The sequence below is a fragment of the Macaca fascicularis genome, chromosome 1 (assembly GCF_037993035.2).
Source record: "Macaca fascicularis isolate 582-1 chromosome 1, T2T-MFA8v1.1".
NCBI lineage: Eukaryota > Metazoa > Chordata > Mammalia > Primates > Cercopithecidae > Macaca > Macaca fascicularis.
In genome coordinates, this window is record NC_088375.1 from 79707609 (window position 1) to 79730188 (window position 22580).

General features: G+C 41.3%; 1 protein-coding gene across 4 annotated transcripts in view; it reads right to left on the reverse strand.

Annotated features, from left to right (window-relative positions):
- Positions 1 to 22580, reverse strand: part of DUSP10 (dual specificity phosphatase 10) — a 41666-nt gene that overhangs the window by 4146 nt on the left and 14940 nt on the right. For all 4 annotated transcript variants that reach the window (XR_012428737.1, XM_005540903.5, XM_074026804.1 and 1 more), the window contains one exon: positions 1112 to 1483. Coding sequence is in view for 3 of the 4 variants with exons in the window: in XM_005540903.5 (XP_005540960.1) it covers positions 1112 to 1483 (372 nt within the window). In the remaining variant the exon portion in view is untranslated. The remainder of the gene's footprint in view (positions 1 to 1111; positions 1484 to 22580) is intronic.

The window sequence follows — 22580 nt, forward strand, 5'->3', positions numbered from 1 at the left end:
CCTGGATTCTGGCCCCTTCTTGGACACTAGAATTCTTATGACCTCAGAGAAGTCACTTTCCTTCTCTAAGTTCAGTGATCACCCTGAATTTCCTTTCAGACTCAATATTCCATGGTCCTGTGCTGACGGCATAATTAGCAAGGAAAACAGCTTGGCAACATGGCCGCAGATGTCAACACTACAGCAAATCCACCAGACCCCAGTGGCTGTTAAACCTAAGGCTGTTTTTTTTCTCTGGCGAAGGAACACCCCACTCCATTTAACTGTATTCTTCCTGGAATAACAACCTGCCGTAATATTTAGGAAAAGTACTAGACCACCCCTTTATGGTGATAAAAGTTGAAGTTACTTAAAAACAAAACAAAACAAAACAAAAACAAATGTTGAGTTTTGCTATATTGCAGGTGTTCCTAAAATGATATTTTGAGTCTTATAGCAGTTTGGGGCTATAGAAGTTGCAGAAATTAGGATTAGGATTAGGCTGATAGTTGCTTCCTTCTGGGGATTAAAGCCTGCTGTTGCTAAAACTTCCTCCTTGGGAACTACTCTGTTTACACAACCTGACCTTTCCTAGTTCAATGAGTTTGGGGCAGACTGTCAAAGGAAAGCTAGTACCATCTCCTCTTATGCTCGATGAATAAGGATTAGTAGGGTGACCGGAAGGCATGGGTGTGTTTGGAAGGGGTGTCATATTCACTAGATGTTGCTTCCAAGGTGCTGAAGGGCGCTAGTAGATCCAGTAGCAGTAGCACCAGCTCTGACCTCCAATTCCTTACTTTCCATCCATTTTTCTGGTTATAGAGCACATAAATGCTAACTCCTACCACTATTTCACTGAGAACTTGAGGGATGAGGATTTCTAGTTGAACGGATCCCAACAAATTCAATTACTGCCCTTTTATATCCATCTTGATGGCTTGGATACACTTGACAGGCTATGACTTAGGAGAATGCTTAGGCTGTTTCAGTTAGCAGAGCCCTTCGAAACTCCAGGGCAGCTTTTTTTTTTTTTTTTTTGCAACATAGGAATAAACCTTGAACTTGATATCAAAGCAAGAGCCGGAGGGAAAAGGAAGGCAGAGGATGAAAATTCCCTATGGGAGACAGTTACCAATGAACTCAAAAGCCTCTTCAAAGTACTGCCGCAGGTTCTGCTTGTTGCTGTCAGTGGCCGGCAGCCGCTTGTAGTTGAACAGGCCTTTCTCATAGTGGTAGAGGGGAAGATGAGTGGTGACATTGATGACGTAGCCGATGTTCAGCCGCTGCATGGTGTCCAGGTCCTGAGCATCCTGCTCATTGCCAAGGAACAGGAAGGGCAAGATGGGGGTGAGCTCAGCGTTCTCGATGTCAGGGGTGGTGGGGATAGGCTGAGGTAGCAAGCTCGAGGCCGCGGATGCGCCGCCCCCCACCTCCCGGCACTCTTGGAGCTGGAGGGAGTTGTCACAGAGGTTTTCATGGTTCTGCTTAAAACTACTAAGTCCACCTGGAACACAAACACAGAAAGTGAGAGTGACTGAGATTTCAGAGCTGGCAGAAAATGCTACCTCCCCATTAGAATGAGTTTGCATTGTAGCTCAAGCATATTTTAAATACACACATAAATATGTATTTAAACAAAATAAAAATAAAAATAAAACAAAAAATAAAAGTCCATTTAGAGACCCAAGACAAGCTTCGGGGAGTATCACTGCATGGAGCACTTTGGAAATGTGCTCTTTCTACAAATGAGGGCATGTTCCCCTAGAAAGAGTTCCACGCAGCGTCAGGCAATTTCCTCAGCTGCAAATGTGACCTGCCTCAAAGAGCCATATGCTCAGTGGCCTACATAGAACCCTGTGCTTTGGGAGCCAAGAAAGGCACAGATGACCTCCTCGGGTGGAATCTCAGCACCACAGGAGCACGTCTTGCACCCTTCATAGCTCACCTCACCCAGAGGGCCAAGTGTGCTCCCAATACAGCAGAGTGGTTACAAGCAAGAACGTTGGAAGAGACAGGTTACCTTGATTATACTCTGGGTACCATCATTTCCTGACACTATGACTTAAGTTCATTTACCTCTGTGCTTCAGTTCCACCATCTGTAAGCTGAGGGTGATGGCGTCTCCCTTTGAGTGCAACTGTGAGCCTCAGATAAATGAGTATGTGTAAAATACTTAACACATCTCCTGGCACACAGTAGAGCTCAGCAAGTAGTCACTATTTTAATTTATATTATTTATATGATTGCCCACAGGTGAAATCAGCAGAGAAGTACTTGGAAAAGACAAGCCAGGGTGGGGTGGGATGGATTGCTCTTATAATCTTTTTTCATATTCTCCATGTAGGTCCCTGACATTTGTCAACCCTGACTTTCAGTAGAACAGAATGTGAGAGCAGCGCAGTTGCTTACTCCTCGACTTTCCAAGGCTTATGGGCACATAAACCCATCAAGAAACCTCTTGTGGAAGTGTGAATGCATACTTTTGAGCTTACGGCTCTGCTCTGCCTCCTGAGAGTTATGCATCTAGCATAAAAAGCTTATAAACTGTGCTTGTTTCTCCATTTTTAAAATGCAAATCTTCCCCTGAACAAGTGCAATCTCATTTTGGGAATGGATCTTAGGGAAATCATCTAACCAAAGACAGTTAGCTAGATACATGGAGATGGTCACTACAATATTATCTGTTTTATATATATTTTTAAAAGGCCAAGTAAAACACAAAAACAAATTAAAAGAAAAAAAGTTATTACATTCATTCCATGGAGTATTATGTGGCCTTTAAAAGAGTAGTTGCAAAAACGATGTGAAAATAAATAAAATATTTTGGTTTAATATTAAATTTTTAAAAAGCTAAGTAAAAAACATTCAACAAAAGCTGAAGGACTGTACAAAAAATGAACAATTGTTTAAGTTAGGGAATTTATGGATCACAGTTTATTGTTTAAATTTTCTGCTAATATTTTTACACACAATGACATGCACAGATAAACCCAAAGGATTATTACAAAGCTCAAATTATATAATATACATGTAAGTGCTATAAAATCTGGATTGACATTATTAGTGCCAACTGAACTCTAATTCAAATCAAACAGAACTAGATACACTCTGGCTTTCCCTTTGAAAAGAGGGGGAAGTAGAAAACTCCTATTAGCTGAAAGCCACCGGAACACAACATCTACTACCCTCAAAGACAGATGGCTTGTGGCTGTCTTGATAGTTCCAGGAGATAAGGCAGAAAACCCAAAGCATGAACAAGAGACGGTTATGTTGCAATAAGGACAGGAAGTCTATCTGTCCACTAGCCTCTGAGCCTAGCATATGTTCTTCTCCATTTCAAGTCTCATCTTTGACAAACCACAGCGGGAAACTCCAGACCATAACCTAGACCGAGTCTCATGACTTTTCATAACCAATGGAGCCGGAGCTGGCTGCGTAAAAGAGAGAAATCATATTCTCCTTAAGGTATGGTTATGATCCAAAGAAAACTCAAAGGGCAATACTATGTTCACTTTACTCATCGAAAGTAAAAAGTCAAAACCTACCTCAGCTTTTTGAAAAGAAAAACAAGAGCTGTATACAAATTTCAGCTGATTTCTAGAATTAACCTCTGCCCTTACGTATGACAGTTCATTCTGCTAGGCAGTTATGATAATAAACTTTGAACCTGAAGAGAGAATTCTGAAGTAGAAAGAAAGAAAATATTGAAAATAACTTCACCAGTGAAGACTTAAAAAATAAATAAGATAAAAACTACCCATTGTCATCATCACAGCCTCCACAAAAGGGATTCTGAAGAGTTAAAATCTGCTCAGCTTTGCCTCCACAGAAACCCAAATTCTGTGATGGGAACCTAATTCACTTTTTTCTTCAAAGGCGGCAGTTGTTACATTTTTCCATATAAGATGAGAGGAAAGAACAACAAAACAAATTCAAAAGAAGTCTCTAAAAGCAGGGGAAAAACCTCTCTGTTCTTATTTAGGGTACTCAAGCTGTAATTTGTCTTAAAAGCAGCTAGTTTAAAAAAAAATGCTAGAAAACCCCACACACAGAAAAAAGCAGCGTCCAGCTTTTTAAAATTCTGCCTCTACACCTCCTTTCTCAATGACATCAGCTGGAGGCTCCCCACCTGCCCAGTTGCCATAGCAGTTACACAAAGACATACAATGACATCAGTTGGCATGATATCAGCTCTTTGAGTGCAAACAATACAAGAAGAACTACTTTGTTTAAGGCCTTTGGTGCAACTGTGTTCTGGGGAGCCAATGATGTAATGCTAACAGGTGGCATGGCCTTCCATTTGCCTAATGGGGGGAAAAAACCATGGGGAGTGGGGGGAGGAGGGAATTTGAGACAGACATGCAGAATGCTCCAAATCACAGAGCATGCTTATGTGCAAAAGTATGTGTGTATCGTATGTTTAAGCCATGTAGGAACTCTGTTCATATAATATTTGGAGGTGGGAGGGGTGGAGAGAAAAAGGAGATATTACAATTTAAACATATAAGGTAAACAAGGAAATTCTCCTTGAGGGGTCTGAAGAAATAGTCTCCTGTTCAACTGCCAGTATGCTAATCAGCTTGGGCATCAGTTCTCCATAAGGCTTATGCACAGCTACGTATTGCAGTTAAAAACTCTCTCTGTGGACGGTGCTTAAAGTAAAACAAAACAGTGGAAGCTCACAGTGGTGGCTTTTTCCAGAGAAGTCGGCAGGAAGGATTGTTTTCTTCTCTTGGGGAAGGGTTGAAATTGAAAGCTGGAGGGGAGGGGGAAGAGTAAAGCTAATCTGGTTTTTCTTTTCCAGTTACTTTCCCCCGACCCTACCCCATCAAATATCACCAGAGGCCAAAGTGACTGATCACTTAATGAGGAACCTTGATGATGTTATATTTATTACTATTTAAGAATATTAGAACATGATAATTAACAAACAAAGCAGGAGCAGTGTAGTATGGAGGTTAAGAGCAAAGGTCAGAGACAAACACACCTAGCTGCAGTTATGATTCTGCCTCCTAGCGGCTGTGAGACCCTGTGCAGGTCAGGTTCCCTCATTAAGCCTCAGTTTACCAATCTATTAAGTGGATGTAATATCATCTACCCAACAGGGTCATAGTTCAGGAAGGCTATGTAAAGGTTTTGATACACAACCAGGTATTCGAGAAATAATGTCTTATTACCCCCAACATTATCACCTTTGTCGTAAATTCCAACTGATCTATGCAAACATCTGGTCCATGAGAGCCCTATGTGCAGTGCAGTCATTCAGCGCAGGGGTACTGAGTCTGGACTTACTGGGTTTGAATCCCCAGCACAGCCAAACACTAGCTATGAGACCCTGGGCAGGTTTCTCACCTGTCTATTCCTCTGTTTCCCTGTATACAAAATAGGGATAATAACAGTACTTACCTCACTGTACTGTTGTAATGATTAAAGTGGTTAATACAGTATTTTAAAACAATGTCCAGCACATTGTAAGTGCTTTTTCTTTCCATCACTTTGGGAAACTACCATTTTAAAGTTCTAAAAAAAAAAAAAATCTGCTTGCTATAAATACTCTATATAAGTAAGCTAATGTTCCTGAGTTTTTACTTTTAAAATTTGATTTAACAAAAAAGAATTAGGAACCAAGGTATCTGAGCAGTTTGAAAGTCTGCATAACATCCTTTTAACATAAAGAAAGCAGCAGCTCCCTATTTTTCCTAAACAAATATATCTGATTTTACTTTGTTGGTGCTAGCTTTCCTAATAAAGACTATGTCTTTGCATTTCTGGTTTTTCCACAGGATTGGATTTTGAAAATAAAACCGTTCTTCCCTCTTTCTTCCCTTCCTCTAATTTCTACCAAGGTGGCTAACTTCTCTATGTGCACAAGAGCCTGCAGTTATTAGTGCAAACATATTGTAGCCATGAGCAACAATGCTGGGGTGGGGTGAGGCAGGGCAAGGTGGGGGTGGGCAGCAAACATTTTCAAAGCTTATCTCAAAAGTAGGTTCTCTGCCAAAATGAGTATGGTCAGTACACTGATTCTAAATGGCAGCAACAAAGAATACCTAGCATCCCTAAAGAACTGTATGTGGAAATACTGCCTGCCAGTTTCTGCTAACGCAGGCTTAGTTCAGTGACAGTCCTACTGAAGCAATGGATTCTAGTTTTAGTGGGAAACTTCTCTTGACAGATGCATTTCAGCTCCTGTTGCTGTTTTGGCTACTGCAGTCCTGGAAACAGAAGAGTCCTCTGTAATGTGATTCAGAAGCAATGCACGAGGTGGTGAGTTAAAGAAACCACATCCAAATGCAGAATCTATAAGCTAGAGATTTTTATATTCTAAAGGTGGACAGCACTTTCTGGTCTTACGCTAAGCTAGAAAGTGAGTTGTTTCCAGAAATTTAAGGAACACTGTCACTGAAGGTCAGCAAACAGAAGTAATGTCCAAAGACCAGGGCGAGGGGTGTAGGCTAAAATTGGACTCTTCCACAGTTTGCTATAAGCATATTGATCACCTCTCTCTGTTGCCTAGTTTTTCTTACTGAGTAACTAGTCTTTTAAAGTAAAACAGTACCTTGATGATAGCGGTTAAGATCATAGACTGGAGCCAGACTGCTTGAGTTAAAAATCCTGACTCCTATCACTTACCTTGTAACAAGTTATTGATGTCTCTGCATTTCAGTTTACATATCTGTGACTTGTATATAATAATATCTATCTCACAGAGTTCTCAATATGGATACAATGCTACATGAGAGTTAGGTGTTTTATTGTAAGTGGGAGAGACATTGGTGTAAGTTGGATGCTATTTTGTTTATACCAAGAACAGATGGATGCTATGATATACTCCACAGAAACAGTAGAACATCAGAGCCACTAAAGATTCTATAAGCACAAGAATCTTGTGGAAGAACAAAGCCTGGATAAACTGGAGCTGATGTCAGGCTGCCAAGGCTGAAATCTTCTTCAAAGACAGGGTCAGAGTCACTTCATAAGTTTCAGGGCAGAATATCACCTAACAGGAGAAACATGTGGCGGCAGGCGGTGGGGGGGCAGTACCAGCTCCATCCACAAAGATTATTTCTACTTCTTGTTTTCTATGAAATGTTCTTTATACTCCATAGATGTGATTGGGTATTTTACAGTAGGAATTGGGTATTTTACAGTAGGGTATTTTCAAGTTCACTTGAAATCATTGCTACTGTAAAATACCCAAGGAAGTGTTACTTAAATTGTCTTATGATCTTACCCCCAGGGAACTTGTATTTCTTTCCCAAGAAGAGTGAAGGGAGGCCCTATCAAACAGAGGCAGAGAGAGTTGAATGGGAGTGTTGTCTCACTAGGTATAAGGTATGAAACAAGAGATAAAGAAGTGTTTCTCTTACTCACGGGAAGAGAGAGATTTAGGAGGCTATGAGTCAGATAGAAGTCTTCTTATGATCACGTCATTTGACTGCTTCCCTCAAACCAGTGTGGTCTGGCTTACATGTGAAATGCCTTATGTGTGAAAAGACATAAACAAGGAGGTATCACAAGCTTAAAATACACACACATATACATAAAACTTCAGATATATACATACAACATACTGGCATCTTGAATCCCATTGAGTATCCATCCACATTATTTGGCTTGCTATATTATTAAGTCTTTTAGGAAGATATATCTAAAAATATTTTAGTCCCCCCACTCATGGGTTTTTTCCTGTGTGAAGGAAGCACAGTTATCTACAGATATATCTTAACAGCCAGCTCTAGAAAAGACAGTGGATGATATATAAAGCAGCAAAAAAAAAAAAAAAAAAAAAGAGCTTTGCCTTAGATTTAGAATAGTGGGTCTACCACATGCCAAGTGTGTGACTTTTTGAAAGCTATTGAAGTCTTCTGGTCTATCTTTCCCTAACTACAAAATAGGATACTACTACTTAGGTCTGTCGTAATGATTCAATGATTTTGTGTGCACAATAGCCATCCTGGTATTTTAAGAAGGCATTCAAACCCTGCAGCTATTTGAATGATTATCAAATGGAGCAGCAAAGCTAACTAGCACTGGAGATAGTCCGATGCAGGAAGATGACCAGAGACTACAGTGGTCAATGTCAGTGTTGCTAGAGATGAACTTTTGACGCTGGTACAGTTGCTTCAGAGCAGTGGGGAAAAGGAGACCATCCTGCAGAGGCAACCCCAAACAAAGGGCATCACCAGATAGAGAGAACAAAGCAGGAGCCATCGGGACAGCCCACTGTGGCTCTGCTCTGCTAAAAGTGTACTTAGTGTTGTTAGCCTAGTCTACACTCCATCACTGCCGGAGGAAGTGGCATGCAGAATGGGGGTTGGCGCTGGTGGTTAGTGTGGTCGCCCTTGAAAACCTCATTATATTTAGTTCTTTATGTCTCTGATTTTTAGAAGCCTTGAAAAAAAAAAAAAAGACTTTTTTTAGGCGTATCAAATAGCCAAAAATACATTTCTGGTATATTTTCTAAAAATATATGTATATTTCTAGAAATTTTAGAAATGGACATATAGAAAAGTTATCACACACACAACTTTTTCATACCTCAATTTTCTCAGTAAGTTGAGGTGTTTACAGTTTTTCTTAGTCATTCTATAAAAACTTAGTTTCAACAACTTATTATACATATACATGCAGCCTCACTCTACAACTATAATGGCATTATTAATACATATTCTTTTAAAATATACTTTTCTCTGTGTATTTCCAAATTAAGAGCTTTAATAGAATTTAGGTTCTTGGACAGCAGGACTAGTCTTATTTAAATCCCTTTGTACACAGGAATTAGCCCCAAGTCACATGAAGACAGGTGACTGCTGATGTGTTAGATACCAACAGGAGCTATAGGGAAAGAGGTGTTGAGATAGGTGGTCAATTTCTTTCTGGAAATAATTTACAAAAACTTAACAATAAAGAGATCTTCCTGGTGTTTTCCTAGTGATAAACAATAGGCTGAAATCACTTCCAGAATAGCCCTCCCAAAACAACCTTCCAATAATAAAAGTTGTTCATTTTTACTTAGTTCATCTAACCAAGTAGTATTTAGTAATGTTTTAAGAGAAAAAAAAAATCTGAAAAGTTGATACCAGAATTTGCCTGAATTTTGAGTTAATAGTAGTCTTTTCTTTGGATTGTCTGGACAAAACAGCATAATATAGAATACTGATGCTTCCATGAAATAGACATTGCTTCTGTTGTTGTCATATAATAACTTTGGTATCATAGTGATACAGGAGTTAAGAAGAAATTACTTAGGCAGATAGTGAGGGTAAAGAAGTCCTAAGGTTTTCCTTTTAATGAAGAGAAGCCCCAAATCATTTTCTAACAAAGAGTAGCCTGTAAAGTCGAGCTGCAGACACAGACAAGCAAACTGGTAGCTTGCACGGGTGGGTGCCAGCAGGAAAGAATTACCTGGGACTAGGCATGTTCAAAATGGAGGCTCCATCTTCCCTTCTCTGCCAGCCACATGTAAGGTAAGGAGCAGACAAGATGGCGCCAGGCAAGGGGAGAGTTCATTTGCATAATAAGTTTAGGGTGGGTTGACCACCCTCCCCAGAGTGCTGTGTAAACCTCACACCTGGTCAAACCAATCTGTGAGCCCTACATAAATCAGACACCGCCTCCACAAGCCAGACTATAAAATCTGGTGCATCCACCACCAGCCGGCCTTTTTCCTCTGGGAAGTCCCCTCTCTCTCACTAAAGAGTGAGCTGTTTTCCTTTCTCTTTCTTTTGCCTATTAAGCCTCTGCTCCTAAACTCCTGTGTGTCCATGTCCTAAATTTTCTTGGTGTGAGACAACAAACCCCAGTTATTTAACCCAGACAAGGTAACCACTTCAACAGTTACTGTTGTTTCTCTCAGATCATGTCCCCTCCCTCCCACCCCAACATTAAAAAATCCAGCATTCCAGAAATAAGCTAATACTTGATGATGACACTTACCAAGAACTAAAACAGTCACTTTTGCTCCTTCCTAATCTTTGTATAATTAGCAATGTGCTTTCTTCTCGATTTTTTGTTCCATATACTTCTACTTTTTCCAGTCATTAACTTGTTTATCGGAGGGGTCTTGTGGTTTTTTTTTTTTTTTTTTTTTTTTTTCGAATATACTGTTCCCTTCCTTGTTTGATAAAAACCTTTGCCATGCCCTCAATAGGAATAATTTTTAAAAAATTCTTGCACACATATTTACCTGAACTGAGTCAGAAACATCCAATGATTTAGGAATTGTGATTTATGAAAATTGAAAATAAAGTTTAATTGGAGGCCTTCCAAGAAATGCTGACCCTGGAAAGTTTTTATCAGAGCTTTAAAGATTCCCCTCTGCTGCCACCACCCTCCCCTCCTGGCTCAGAAGTTGCCTCAGGACAGAATTGGTATAGAAAAGAGCTGGGGATTATATTTCCGCAGGCTGGAGTAGCTCAGTCCACACAGAAAAGTCAGCCTCTGGTTCCTACCCCCTGAAGAAAGGTACACTTCTCTTGCCCCCCTCCTACCATTTCAATTTTAAGGCTTTAATGAATAACCAATGTTTGAGCTACCACAAGTTTAATTTGTGTGTATTTGAATAACACAGGCAGATTGTTTTGAGAGGATACCTCCAAGTATGTAAAGATTGTTTTGAGAGGATACCTCCAAGTATGTAAATACAGCCTGTTTCTTTAAATCTGTTACCTCATTTATTTACATTAGAACAGAAAGCACTGCCAGAAGCAACAGCTGATGACAGTCATGTAATTTTCCACAAAGACAACAATTAAACAGCTTTGTGTTATTTTAATGAGCAGATGACTTTTATGTGAGCCAGATGTGAACTGTTAAGATCTCAAGAGTTCCCAGAGCCAGGAACCCCCTCAGGTTTTGCAGAAGTCAGTGAGACTCTAAGACTCTGGTTTCTTCCCCACTGGGGCCTTGGGTTTGGTCTCTATCTCTATCCCTCTTGCCCACTTCTCCTCTCTTCTCTCCCTCACCTCTTCTCCCAGGCTCTTGCTCCTCTACCCTGATCCCTCCTCCCTCCCCTCCCCTCTGCCTCTTCTCCCTCCCTTCCCTGACATCTCCCTTCTTCTACCCTTCTCTCCCTCTCCCTCCACCTTCTCTGTCTCTCATAAATCCATCAGCAGTAGATGGGAAGAAAACATGAAAGAGAGGCATTCTACCTGGAATACATTTTGATGCTTGAATTTCAAACGAATCCACAGAATATTTGTTAGACCTATTTTTAAAAAGTCAAAGGTGGGCTGGGAAGAGTGATTGAGCACTCATTCCTGCCAGCCAAACACACAGTAAGGCTCTGCTAGTGCAGAGAATACCATCTTTAACTCACCCTCCCCATTCTGTCTCACAAAGGTTTCCGTAGGAACCATCTGAAGACACTGTGCTGGCATGGTTGACTTCAAGTCAGTCCCTCTGCCAGAGGGGCAGGGAAGTGCCTTCTGCTTTCCCTTAAGCCTAGTCTGGAATGGAAGGGTCAGAACAGATGTTTCTGGTGGATCCAGTTGTCCCCTCCATCCACACACCCTCCTCCCAGCCTGTGTAGTCCCTTTTTTTTTTTTTCACCAGGATTTTATCTACTTCTATTGAGCTCCATTCTCACTGACAAAAATGCCAACTAAAGAAAATAAGAGTAAGTATTTTTGCTTTCCAGGAAAGGGTTTTGGGCTTCAATCAAGTGAATGGCTAAGAAGGGTACCTACCAAGATCCAGTCTGGGGGTGAGGGGTCAGGGGCTGACAGAAAGACAGCCAAGTTCCAGCCCCCATGTTCCTGAAAACTTGCAAGTTCATTTTTTTTTCTGGTTTCTCTAACTGTACATGTCTAACACAGACATGTTAGCACAGACCAACCAGTTCCCAGGGAGAAAGGCACACCATAAACACTCATATCAAGTCTGGGATTTGTTAACAGACATGCCAGTTACATTAACACATTTTTCACTGTTATAATCTCTTGTATTTAAGATCAAACCCTCCCCAAACATTCTGGGAGTTGAGGAGGTAAGTGACATGCTGCAGAGGCCCCTTCCCCGCCCCTCCCCACTCCCTCAGGAGGAGACAGATGAAAATCATAAACACAGATTCCAGAAGGCAGTCACAAATTAGGGTAAGTCATAATGGAAGCTGCTCTCCAGTTCCTGGGTGCTATGAGAGGGGACTAATTAGATTGGGGTTCATGGACAGCCCTTCTGAGGTATGAGAGGAGACAGAATCCAGGAGAACAGAGGGAGAGGGAACACCACACTGGGAAAGGCAGAGAACTCAGGGGGTCTCTGAGTGACTCAAGGGAGCCAAATGTGGGGAGGCACAATGACTGGGCAAGAGGTGGGCGGGGGGAAGGTCTAGGAGACGGGGAGGTAGGGAGGCAGGGACCCTCCTCACAGGGCATCCTAGGCAGGTTTTATTCTGAGTTCAGTGGGAAGCTCGTGAGTGTTCCAAAGTCCACAACAGGTGATCAATATGTGTTTGAAAAGAAAAGGCGGGGGGGAGGGGAAAAGAAACAGAGAGAGAGAGAACGCACTGATTTACCAAATGGTGCAACTTACCTACACTCCAAATCCTGGGCAAAATTCATACCCTTTCCTTTTCTGAATGCATTTTTTGTGGCCGCTATGGACTGATTGTATCTCTCTTCCCCACATTCAAACACACACACAAATTCGTATGCTGAAGCCCTAATCCCCAGTGTGGGGTCATGAGGGGAGGGCTCCTGTGATGGGAGTAGTGCCTTTATAAGAGACAACACAGAGCTTGCTGTCTCTCTCTCTGCCTTGTGAGGGCACAGCAAGAAGACAGCTGTCTGCACGCCAAGAAGGAAGCCTTCACCAGAACCCAACCATGCTGGCACCCCAATCTTGAACTTGCAGCCTCTAGAACTGTAAGAAAATAACTTTCTGTTGTTTAAGCCATCCAGTCTATGGCATTTGGTTAAAGCAGCCCAAATGAATATAGTTCCACTTGTAATTCCCAGTGTAGCTTACTTTTAGAAATATAACGTATAATACTTACTTTTGAAGAGCCACACCAAAACTTGTGGGCTGCCTGAGAACAAAGCCCCTGAGAGCCAGCCCAACTTGGTATCATACCTTAAAGCCAAGCCAGAAATGGTCCAAGGTCAGAATGGGGCTGGCAGGGTGGTGGGGGCGGGGGCTGCAGGGGGTGGGGGTGTGCTGAAAGGACCAGCATGCCTATAAAAGGCAAGCCCAGTAAGCCTTGCAGAACCTTAGTTCCATGAACCAGCTGCATGCATGCACAGAAGCCCACTCTGCTCCCAAAGACACTTCCCTCCTCATTAGATATACCCCCTTTCAGATCAGCACTGGCACATGACCTCCATGTGGCATCCTTCCGGGCAGAAGAATATTTTAGCTGGAGACATTCTGCGTACTGCGGAGGCTACTCTATACCATGTTAGGGCTCCACCTTTTTTGCTCACTGGTCTCAAACTTAATACTGGTTAATCCATCAAGACGGATTAAAGGAGGGGGAAAAATCCATGAGATCATCCTGGGAGGCTGCAGAGAGAGGAATGTTAACAGGAGGAGAGTGCTATAAAACACAAAACCATATTTCTCCCAAGAGCTCAACCAGATATTCTGCATTATTGTTTAATTCTCTAAAGAGAGAGAAAACATTCTTGCCTTTCAGTGCAGAAGTTTAAATAATGGAGCACTGCTAAACAAACAAACAGAGGAAAGCCTAGTAAAGCTATTCATTAAACAAGCCCACTGTACAAAAGGAAAACTGTTGCTCAACCATCCACCCCGAGGACCAACATTTATCCTAGACCCCAAATTAAACACATCACAGCTTCACAGCAAAAGTATGTTTCCCAATGGGATTTAAGTAAAGTCCAATTAAATAAATCTTCAGAAATGTCACGCACGAGCCTCACGGGAGAGCATATTTCTACTGTGAAACATTCCCATTGGAAGTTGCATTCACAAAAGGTCCTCTAGATACATCCGTGACAGGAGGGGTGGGGGAAAGCAGGAAGCTAGCAAAGTTACACAAGTGAAGCCTGGATAGGGTTCCATTGCTAAAATCATGTATGGAAGTGCCCAGCCAAAAATGCTGCATCTGAGTTTGCTTTGAATGAAACCCCCATGTCCAACAAACGGCATTTATAACTGTGTATTTCAGTAGGATCTGGAGGTCAAGGAGTTGTGGCTTAGGGAATTCAGGAAGTGGTAGGGGAAAGGATCAAATGTCAGTATCGAAATTTGAATTGTTTTCCTGAACCCATGTTTCCACTTCACAAAAGACATAGCAACAACTTCCTCAAGTCACTGAGCTGGATTCTATATTTGGCGAATATAATGAGCAAGGTTGAGTACTAAAGGATCAACTTCCAGAAAGAAAAGGCATGGGCTTTCCTTAAACATGGATTCAGCCATGTCCAATGATCACACCATACCATGAGGGCTGAGCTTCGACAGGTCCACCCGAAGGAAGGTGAGGTCTCCATGCACTAAGAGACATACAAAGTTACATTGGGTTAAAAAAAAAAAAAAAAAAGACTAGCATGTCCTTGCCTGGGTGACTACCTTCTGAGATTAGGGGCAAAACAAAACAATTAAAAACACTGCTTGTCTCTGAGGAGGTGGGCTGGAATTACATATTGTCAATGTGGACTTGAGGCTAAGTGGAGGACCAGCCAAGTAATGGTCAGTTCAACCTGGGGCATGTGGAATGAAGTGCTGACCTGGGATGCACCCCATATCTGGCACCATCAGACTTTCGACCATTTTTCCTGAAGCCATGTCTAACTTTCGCAGGGTAACAGAAGCCCTGACTGCAAGGACTCAGAGGGCAGCCCTTCCTTCCACACTAAAGAGACACTGGGTTCTAGCTCTATGACCTCTTTTGCCACCCCTATACAATCAGGACTTAGGGTAATCTTTAAGTTTTTCCCAACTCTGCTGTTCTATAACTTCAGTATAGCCTTGATAAAGCATATGATATATGATATATATGATATGATATGGTATGATATGACATGAATGAACAATGGCAAGAACAAAATCAGCTGTCAGAGGGTGTGTAAAGTCTGGGTGCTCTGCTTCCCACTTCCAGGCCTTTGCATTTGCTGTTCCCTCTTCTGGGAACTCCCTTCCTGTAGATCCTCACTGTGACAGTGTGATATGAAAAAATATATATTTGATCTCTGCCCCTGGTTCCTGTAGCATAGCTTCTAAAACTCTTGGAATCTCTGAAGTTATGAGTGTTTTTTGAATGCCAATGAGATGACTAGTGGCTGGGGGTCCCTAAATGGCTCCAGGAAGGGAGCTGGTCACCAGAAAGAAAACAGCGTAATTAAAGGGTTGGGACATTCAGCCCCATCCCCCAAACCTCCAGGGAGGAGACAGGGACTGAAGGTTGGGTTGATCACCAATGACCAATGACGTAATTAATCTTGCCTATGTAATGAAGCCTCCATAAACCCCATCCATCTTCTTCATCTGACTATCCATCTATATTCTTTGTAATATCTTTTATAATAAATGTGTAAACACATTTCCCTGAGTTCTGTGAACTGTCCTAGAAAGTTAATGGGACCCAGGGAGGGAGCTGCAGAAATACTGACTTATAACCAGTGTTGGAAAGGTGGGGTAATCTTGTAGGACTGAGCCCTCAACCTGTGGGGTCTGAGGCTAACACCAGGTAGAGTCAAAATTAAGTTGTAAGACATTCTGCTGGTGTCTGCTAGAGAACTGCTCTGTGTGTAGGGGGGAAAAAGCCACAGAGGTGTTCTGAAAGTATGGTAGGAGAAAAATTTATTTTTCTTTAGACTCACATAGGTGATTCAGACCTCAGACCAGATGTGTTCTCAGAAAAGTCTTCCCTGACATTCAATTTACAGCCACCCTTCCAAATCTCTTTTTTCATTGACCACATTTTTTAGGCACTGTTTTGTTTGTTTGTTTTTTGTTTTTTTTTTTTGGAGACGGAGTCTTACTCTGTTCCCCAGGCTGGAGTGCGGCGCCACCTGGGCTCACTGCAAGCTTCGCCTCCCGGGTTCACGGGTTCACGCCATTCTCCTGCCTCAGCCTCCTGAGTAGCTGAGACTACAGGCGCCTGCCACCGCGCCCGGCTAATTTTTTGTGTTTTTAGTAGAGACGGGGTTTCACCGTGGTCTCGATCTCCTGACCTTGTGATCTGCCCACCTTGGCCTCCCAAAGTGCTGGGATTAAAAGCGTGAGCCACCGCGCCCGGCCCAAATCTCTTTTTTCATATCATAAAGTTTTTAAGAGTTTCATTGTCTTCAGAACACTTATCACTATCTGAAGTTACCTATTTATTTCTTCCCTGTTTATTGTTCTTATTAAAATGTCGACCCCAAGAAAATCAAGATGTTCTTTGTCTTAGAGGAAATAGAGTATAATGGTTTGGTGCACTAGGGCCAGACTGTCTCCACAACTTTCCAGTATGATCTTGACAAAGCTGTTTAACCTCTTTGTACCCTGAAATGGAGCTAATAATAGTACTAACAGGCAACAATAGTTATTGCAAGAATTAAATCAGCTACTACATTGTAGTTATTAATAGAAATTCTAAGTATTCACTGTTTAGCATCTGAATTGTATATAGTAAGTGCTCATTAAATATTTTTAGATTCAGTGAACATTGGAATGAGATGAGAGAGGACCAATTTATTGTAAAGCATCTGTTATATGCTGTTCAGCACTATGCTATGTATTTGCAAGATTTGACTGAAAAAATTATCCCCAAAGATAAATCTAATGAGGGAAAAGAGGAAAGAACATTAGGGAAATTCAGTGACAGGACTGGCAGAAGAAACATTTTCAGAACACACTGAAGATTGATCTGAACAATGCCATCCATCTGTAACTCACACAGGCAGGTGCAGGACTGGCCGGGTGAATTCAGCACAAGGATTTATAAATCCTGGCATTCCAAGGCTGGGAAGGAGGGCTGACTAGGCTTATGAGGAAGAGGCAATTTACAGGGGTGCTGGGCCTCCCTTAAATGTGATAAATGGGCACCTTCCAGGGAGGGCTCAGATCCAAGGCAAATCACACTTGGTGGCCTCTTACCCCTTCTCGTCTCTCCTCGCCCCTACTCCTTGGACATTCTATATGAGTGATGAATGGTGGAGATGGATGGAAGGTAGTCACGAGAGAAGACGACTCAGGAGGGAAACTCACCCTGAGGGATGTCACTAGGCAGTAGGAAGGGCCGTCAATTCAGTTTAATGTGCATTTATTAAGCACTAAATATGAAATGGGGGCACAGTACTCAGTATAGGGTATACACAAGCTAAGATCTAGGTGGGCCCTCCCAAGAGCTTGCTGGCCCTCTCACTTAGATGTGGTAAGCAGTAACAGATGATTCCGACAGTATCTTTCTTCACCACCCCCGGGTGGCCCTGTTTCTTCTATCTCCTTTTGAAGGGATACAACTCTGGATCTGAAATCAGTAATTTGGGGTTCCTCTTATCCCTCTTACTAACTGTGCACCTTTGGGCAAGTTACTTGACCTTAAGACCATGTGAAACCACACGATCATATCATAAGAGCTATTTCTTCAAACACAGGAGTTAGTTCTCTCTTTTCTAAAAATAAGGGCTGTTACAGCCCTAGATCTCTCCAAGAGCAATAGCACACTATAATGCTCTTGAAAGGTAGAAAAAGGGCCTTGAAGCCTCTGGTCTTCTGGAAGGTGAGATGCTCAGGGACTGTGTGAGAAGTGAATGCCTCATGTTCTGTCCCTCTTCAGTTGGTCCTGATGAATTTGCTCTCCCCCTGTCAGAAACTGGGACTGAGACTTCCACAGTCATTCAGTGGCAGAGAACACTGCCTCATAGTTATCTGGTGTGAACTGTTCATAGTCTCAAAGCTGAACACCTCTGAAGAGCAGGTCTGGTGTGGTGGCAGATGAAAAGTGCCCAGGGCTGGCCCGTGTTAGAAAAAACAAGTCATATGGATTTCTTTTCGAAAGAGGCCTGTTTTATACATTCCAAAATCTTGTTTTATTCCTGGTTTTCACTGGTGAAGGAAACTTTCCTCCCAATAACTGCAGAGTTCATGTTGGACTTTTCCTAGAAATCTGCATTCTAAGGTGGCCCCAAGAGGTACTCATAGGAGTCAACTTTCTAGGAGCTGGTGACCTAAGAGGGCCTTGCAGAACATGGGCTGGACCTGAGCAGGAAACAGAAGAGTAGTGGTTACCAGGACCACAGACAAGAGGCAGTGTCTATTTTAAGCAGGAATGAAGGAACTAAACCAAAATAAATAAAACACATGGATCTTGGCTTAAAAATTCAAACAAAAGCCCCAAAAGAAAAAGCAACAATTGAATTAAATACTTTGTTTATGAAATGTAATAGGACATACCACAAAAGAGTAATTCCAGACAAGGCAAATGATTAAAAAACACAACAAAAAAAATCAAAATATTCCTTACCCATAGTATCACCCTGTGTCAGCTTCCCATGAAGATCTCAATCCCAAAACCAACATTTAAGAATCCCTGGTATCAAAGAGGGGCCAACACATATCTCTGTTACCACCACTAACATGATGCTAACTAGGAGATGAAATAGAGAGGCCCAAGAGACTATAGCCTGAAGGGTTTTGAGTATGAAGGTCTCAGAGGCCTGCCTGCCTCCCAACTGATCCTAGTGGTCAAAAGCAGTTGCTCAAAGACTGAGTCATTTTCCAAGTCTAGAATGCAAATGGCCATTGTCACCAAGGAAATGGTGTTACAGAGATAAGCAAGTTAAGCTGCAGCACTTAGCTCTCTCAGCTGCTGTTTTCCTAATACATACATCCAAATAAAAGGCAGTCTATTCTTGCAATACTGCAATATAATTCTGAAACTGGCTAAGCAGAGTCAATGCAGACTCCACAAGTTAAGGCCACAGTCTCAGTAAGAATGCTCTCACTTCCAGACGCTAGCCACAGGTTCAGGGGTTCCCAGGCCACCTACATTTCTAACCAGCTGGTTATAAATTCTGTGGCTTCTACAATGCTTCAGGTTTGATAATTCACTAGAATGACTCACAGAACGCAAGCCCTATCCTTATGATAGCTTTATTATAAAAGCTACAAATCAGGAAGACCAGATGAAGACACATACAGGGCAGTATCTGGGAAGGTCCTGTATATGGGACTTCTAGGCCCTCTCCCTGTGGGATCAGGACACGTTACCCTGCTGACACAGCAATGTGTTCACTAACTAGGAAGTTTAATTGAGCTTTGGTGTCCAGAGTTTTTACTGGGATTCCATTACTTAGGCATAATTAATTAAATTATTGGCATTGTGATTGAACTCAATCTTCAGTCCCTCTCTCCTCTGCTGAGGAAGATGAACTAATACAAAGCCCTGACCTTCTAATCATGTGGATGTCTTTCTGATGACAAACTCTTGTCCTGAGTCATCTCATTAACATAAACACAGGTGTGATCCAAGGGGCTCATCATGCACAACAAAGACACTCCTAACATTCGGGGAGTTCCAAAGGTTTAGAAATTATTTCCCAGGAACTGAGGACAACAGCCAGACAAATTCTCTATTATACAACAGTTTCTTAATGATGAAGAGTGTGGGCTCTGGAATCAGGCAGGTCTGAATTTGGCATTCTGCTGTGAGACCTTGGGCAACTTACCTAACCTCTCTCAGCCTCAACTGCCTCATCTAAAAAGTGGGGATAATAACAGTTATTACCACATTGAGATTGGCAACATTTGATAGACAAGTGATTCAGGCTACTATAATAACAAGAATTTTTTTCCAGTAGCTGCATTCAAGAAAGTAAAAACAAACAGGTAAAATATTGCTAACATATTTTTCTTAACATGTCCAAATATTATTTCAAGAGTCAATATCAAAAAATTACTAATGAAATATTTTACATTATTTTCTATATAAAGTCTTGAAATCTACTATATATTTTACATCTACAGCACATCTCCATTTGGACTGGTCCCATTTCAAGTACTCAATGGCCACGTTTGGCTTGCGGCAAGGCTACTATATTGGACACTACAGGTAGATTTAATAATACTATTGCTATCCCCATTAAATGAGTTAATGCTCAGTGTCATAATTGTTCCCATTCTACAAATGTTAACTAAAATATGCATTTGTTTGCATGTGAATGTGTGTGCATGCATGTGGAGAGGTAGTGACCAATGACTAAAATCTAAGGTGCTATAAGCCACACTACACCAGAAGTCATGCGGTTCCCATGGAACATCATCAAATAGCCACTCTTTTCAGGAAAAGAAACACTTCAACTTGGGGAAGAGACGCTCTCTGATGGATTAACCGTAGCATGCTCTTTTATTTCAGCACTCCCACATCTCCCAGCACATGTTTTAATATGAGCCAAATCAAGTAGCCATGACAATAGCTTTGAATGAGAAAAGACACCCCAAAAGCAGTGCGTAGATACACGGGGATGCCTGAAGAAACTCAGAATGGCTTAAGGAGTGGAGGAAAGAAAAACTGCAGAGAGGAGCTTTGACTCATTGAGTCATTGAGCAATTGTTCCATGCCCTCTCAGGCTACCTCCCACAGCCACTGCCCAGCCAACAGCTAGCTGCACCCAGCCAATCACTCACGCCACTCCCTGGAAAAAGCTCCACATTGGGAAGCCAGAAGAATGTCACTAGCAAGAGATTGATTTCAAGGTAATTATTTAGGCAACTTTGTAGCATCTCATTCTCAGACCTAAAAGTATTCTCAAAGTTTGTTTTAATAAATGCATACATTAATATGAAATCTCTGTGTCTTTTAATAGTGATATCCCACATTCAGCTCCTCCCAATCTTTGTAAGAGAGGGCTTCATGGATGCCATCACCACAGCATTCATCCAGTTCTTTCTATTATCACTGGAGCAGAAATGGGGCTTTCTAGCCACCCTCAAAGTAGGAATGAAGAGATTCACCTAATAAGTGTACATGAATAGATTTTTACATAATATGCAAAATTAATTATAATAAACTCAACTAATTCATGTATTTTATCAAGGAAGACAAGCTAATTATCTGTCAAAGAATTATCTCCTATTTAAAGGGCACTTTACCTCAATTTGGCAAAAAGAACTAATGGGGACTATCTTTCCATTCTGATGTGTTTTTACTGCCTGTGTTTGCTTAAGCCCCCAGAAGACCTCAGCACTACACAAAAACCTCAGGATTTAGAAAAGTTGGGAAGGAGGGAGACACAAACACATCTACTCAACATCTCACTAAGTCTACCTCTTGCGGTTTTTATTGTCCCTTTAAGGGTATTTTATCTACAGTGTAAAACTAGGAGTGACTCATATTTGTGAAACAAGGAGCCGTTGTTAGTCTTGCCAGATCATTCACTTCCACAGTAGCTTCTGATTTTTAATGGCGCTGAGTAGTGCCTCCACATGCCCTCACTCTGCCCACCAAAGAGGTCCAAGATCTGCAATATGTGCCTTACAGGACATGTGGTAAACACACAAATTCGGGATCAGTATCAAGACCTGTAGTCAAGGATAAAGATGTCCCTACAAACTCACAACTTTGATAGGTAGTTGAATCTTACATTCAAGAAAGTAAAGCAGAAGTTAAAAAGTGAAAGAGAATTGGGAGGAAAAATAAACTCAAACCGGCACTAGCATCCAAAATGGCAGCTAGTACCCGTTTCTCTAAATGGGGAGTGCAGTTGGGTGGGAAGGTGGAGAAAAATTCCAAACAAGGGTTTCCTGCAAGAGGTTTCTCTTGTCATATCAAAACGTTGGAAACAATCTTAATTTATATTAATAGGCAAGTAAGTAAAATGTGGTAATAAGACAGGTTACAGCATTAAAGAAGAAAATCTATGATGACAACACAGGAAGCAGAAGTACATGCAATGTAAAGTGAAAATGAATTTCAGTTTCTATATGAGAAAGCCTGCAAAACATGCACATATATGGGTAAAGAACAAAAAGAAACATAAAAATGAAACTAGGCCAGTCAGGGCGGGATTAGTAATATTATGTTTTTCTTTCTAAAATGTTCTTAATATCTTAACAATAAGTATACATAAAGTGTTTCTGCTAAGACTTTTATAAGATTTCCTTACATAGAAATAGTATATAATTTTTCAGCACAGCACTATTTCGGGGGGGGGAAAAAAAAAAAAAAAAAAAACCTACGTAGTTCTCTATCCACCCCACAAGAAACATTGGGTTTTTCCAAACTTTTAAACAAAAAGATCTACCATGCATCAGAAAAGTATTTCCTACTTGTACTGCATTAGTGGTGACATCAAAGCATTTTACTGAACTATATCACTCATATGTCAGTTGAATATAAGCAGATTATGAATTATTATTGTAGATATTCAATATTATGGCTAATTTTTAATAAATGTTAGCTAGTATGCATTAGTTATTGTCTAAAGCACTTATACATATCTAATTCTCAATTGAGCACATGAGAAAAGAGCCATTACCCTCCCCATTTTATAGAAAAGCAAACGGAGGCACAGAAAAGTGAATTTGTCCAAGTTCAAAATTATAATAATTGGCAAAATCAGAATTCAAACTCAGCAGCCTGGTTCCAGAATCTGTGCTCTTAACCTCCAAACTATACTCCCTTCACTAGAAAATACATAAACTCCTTATAG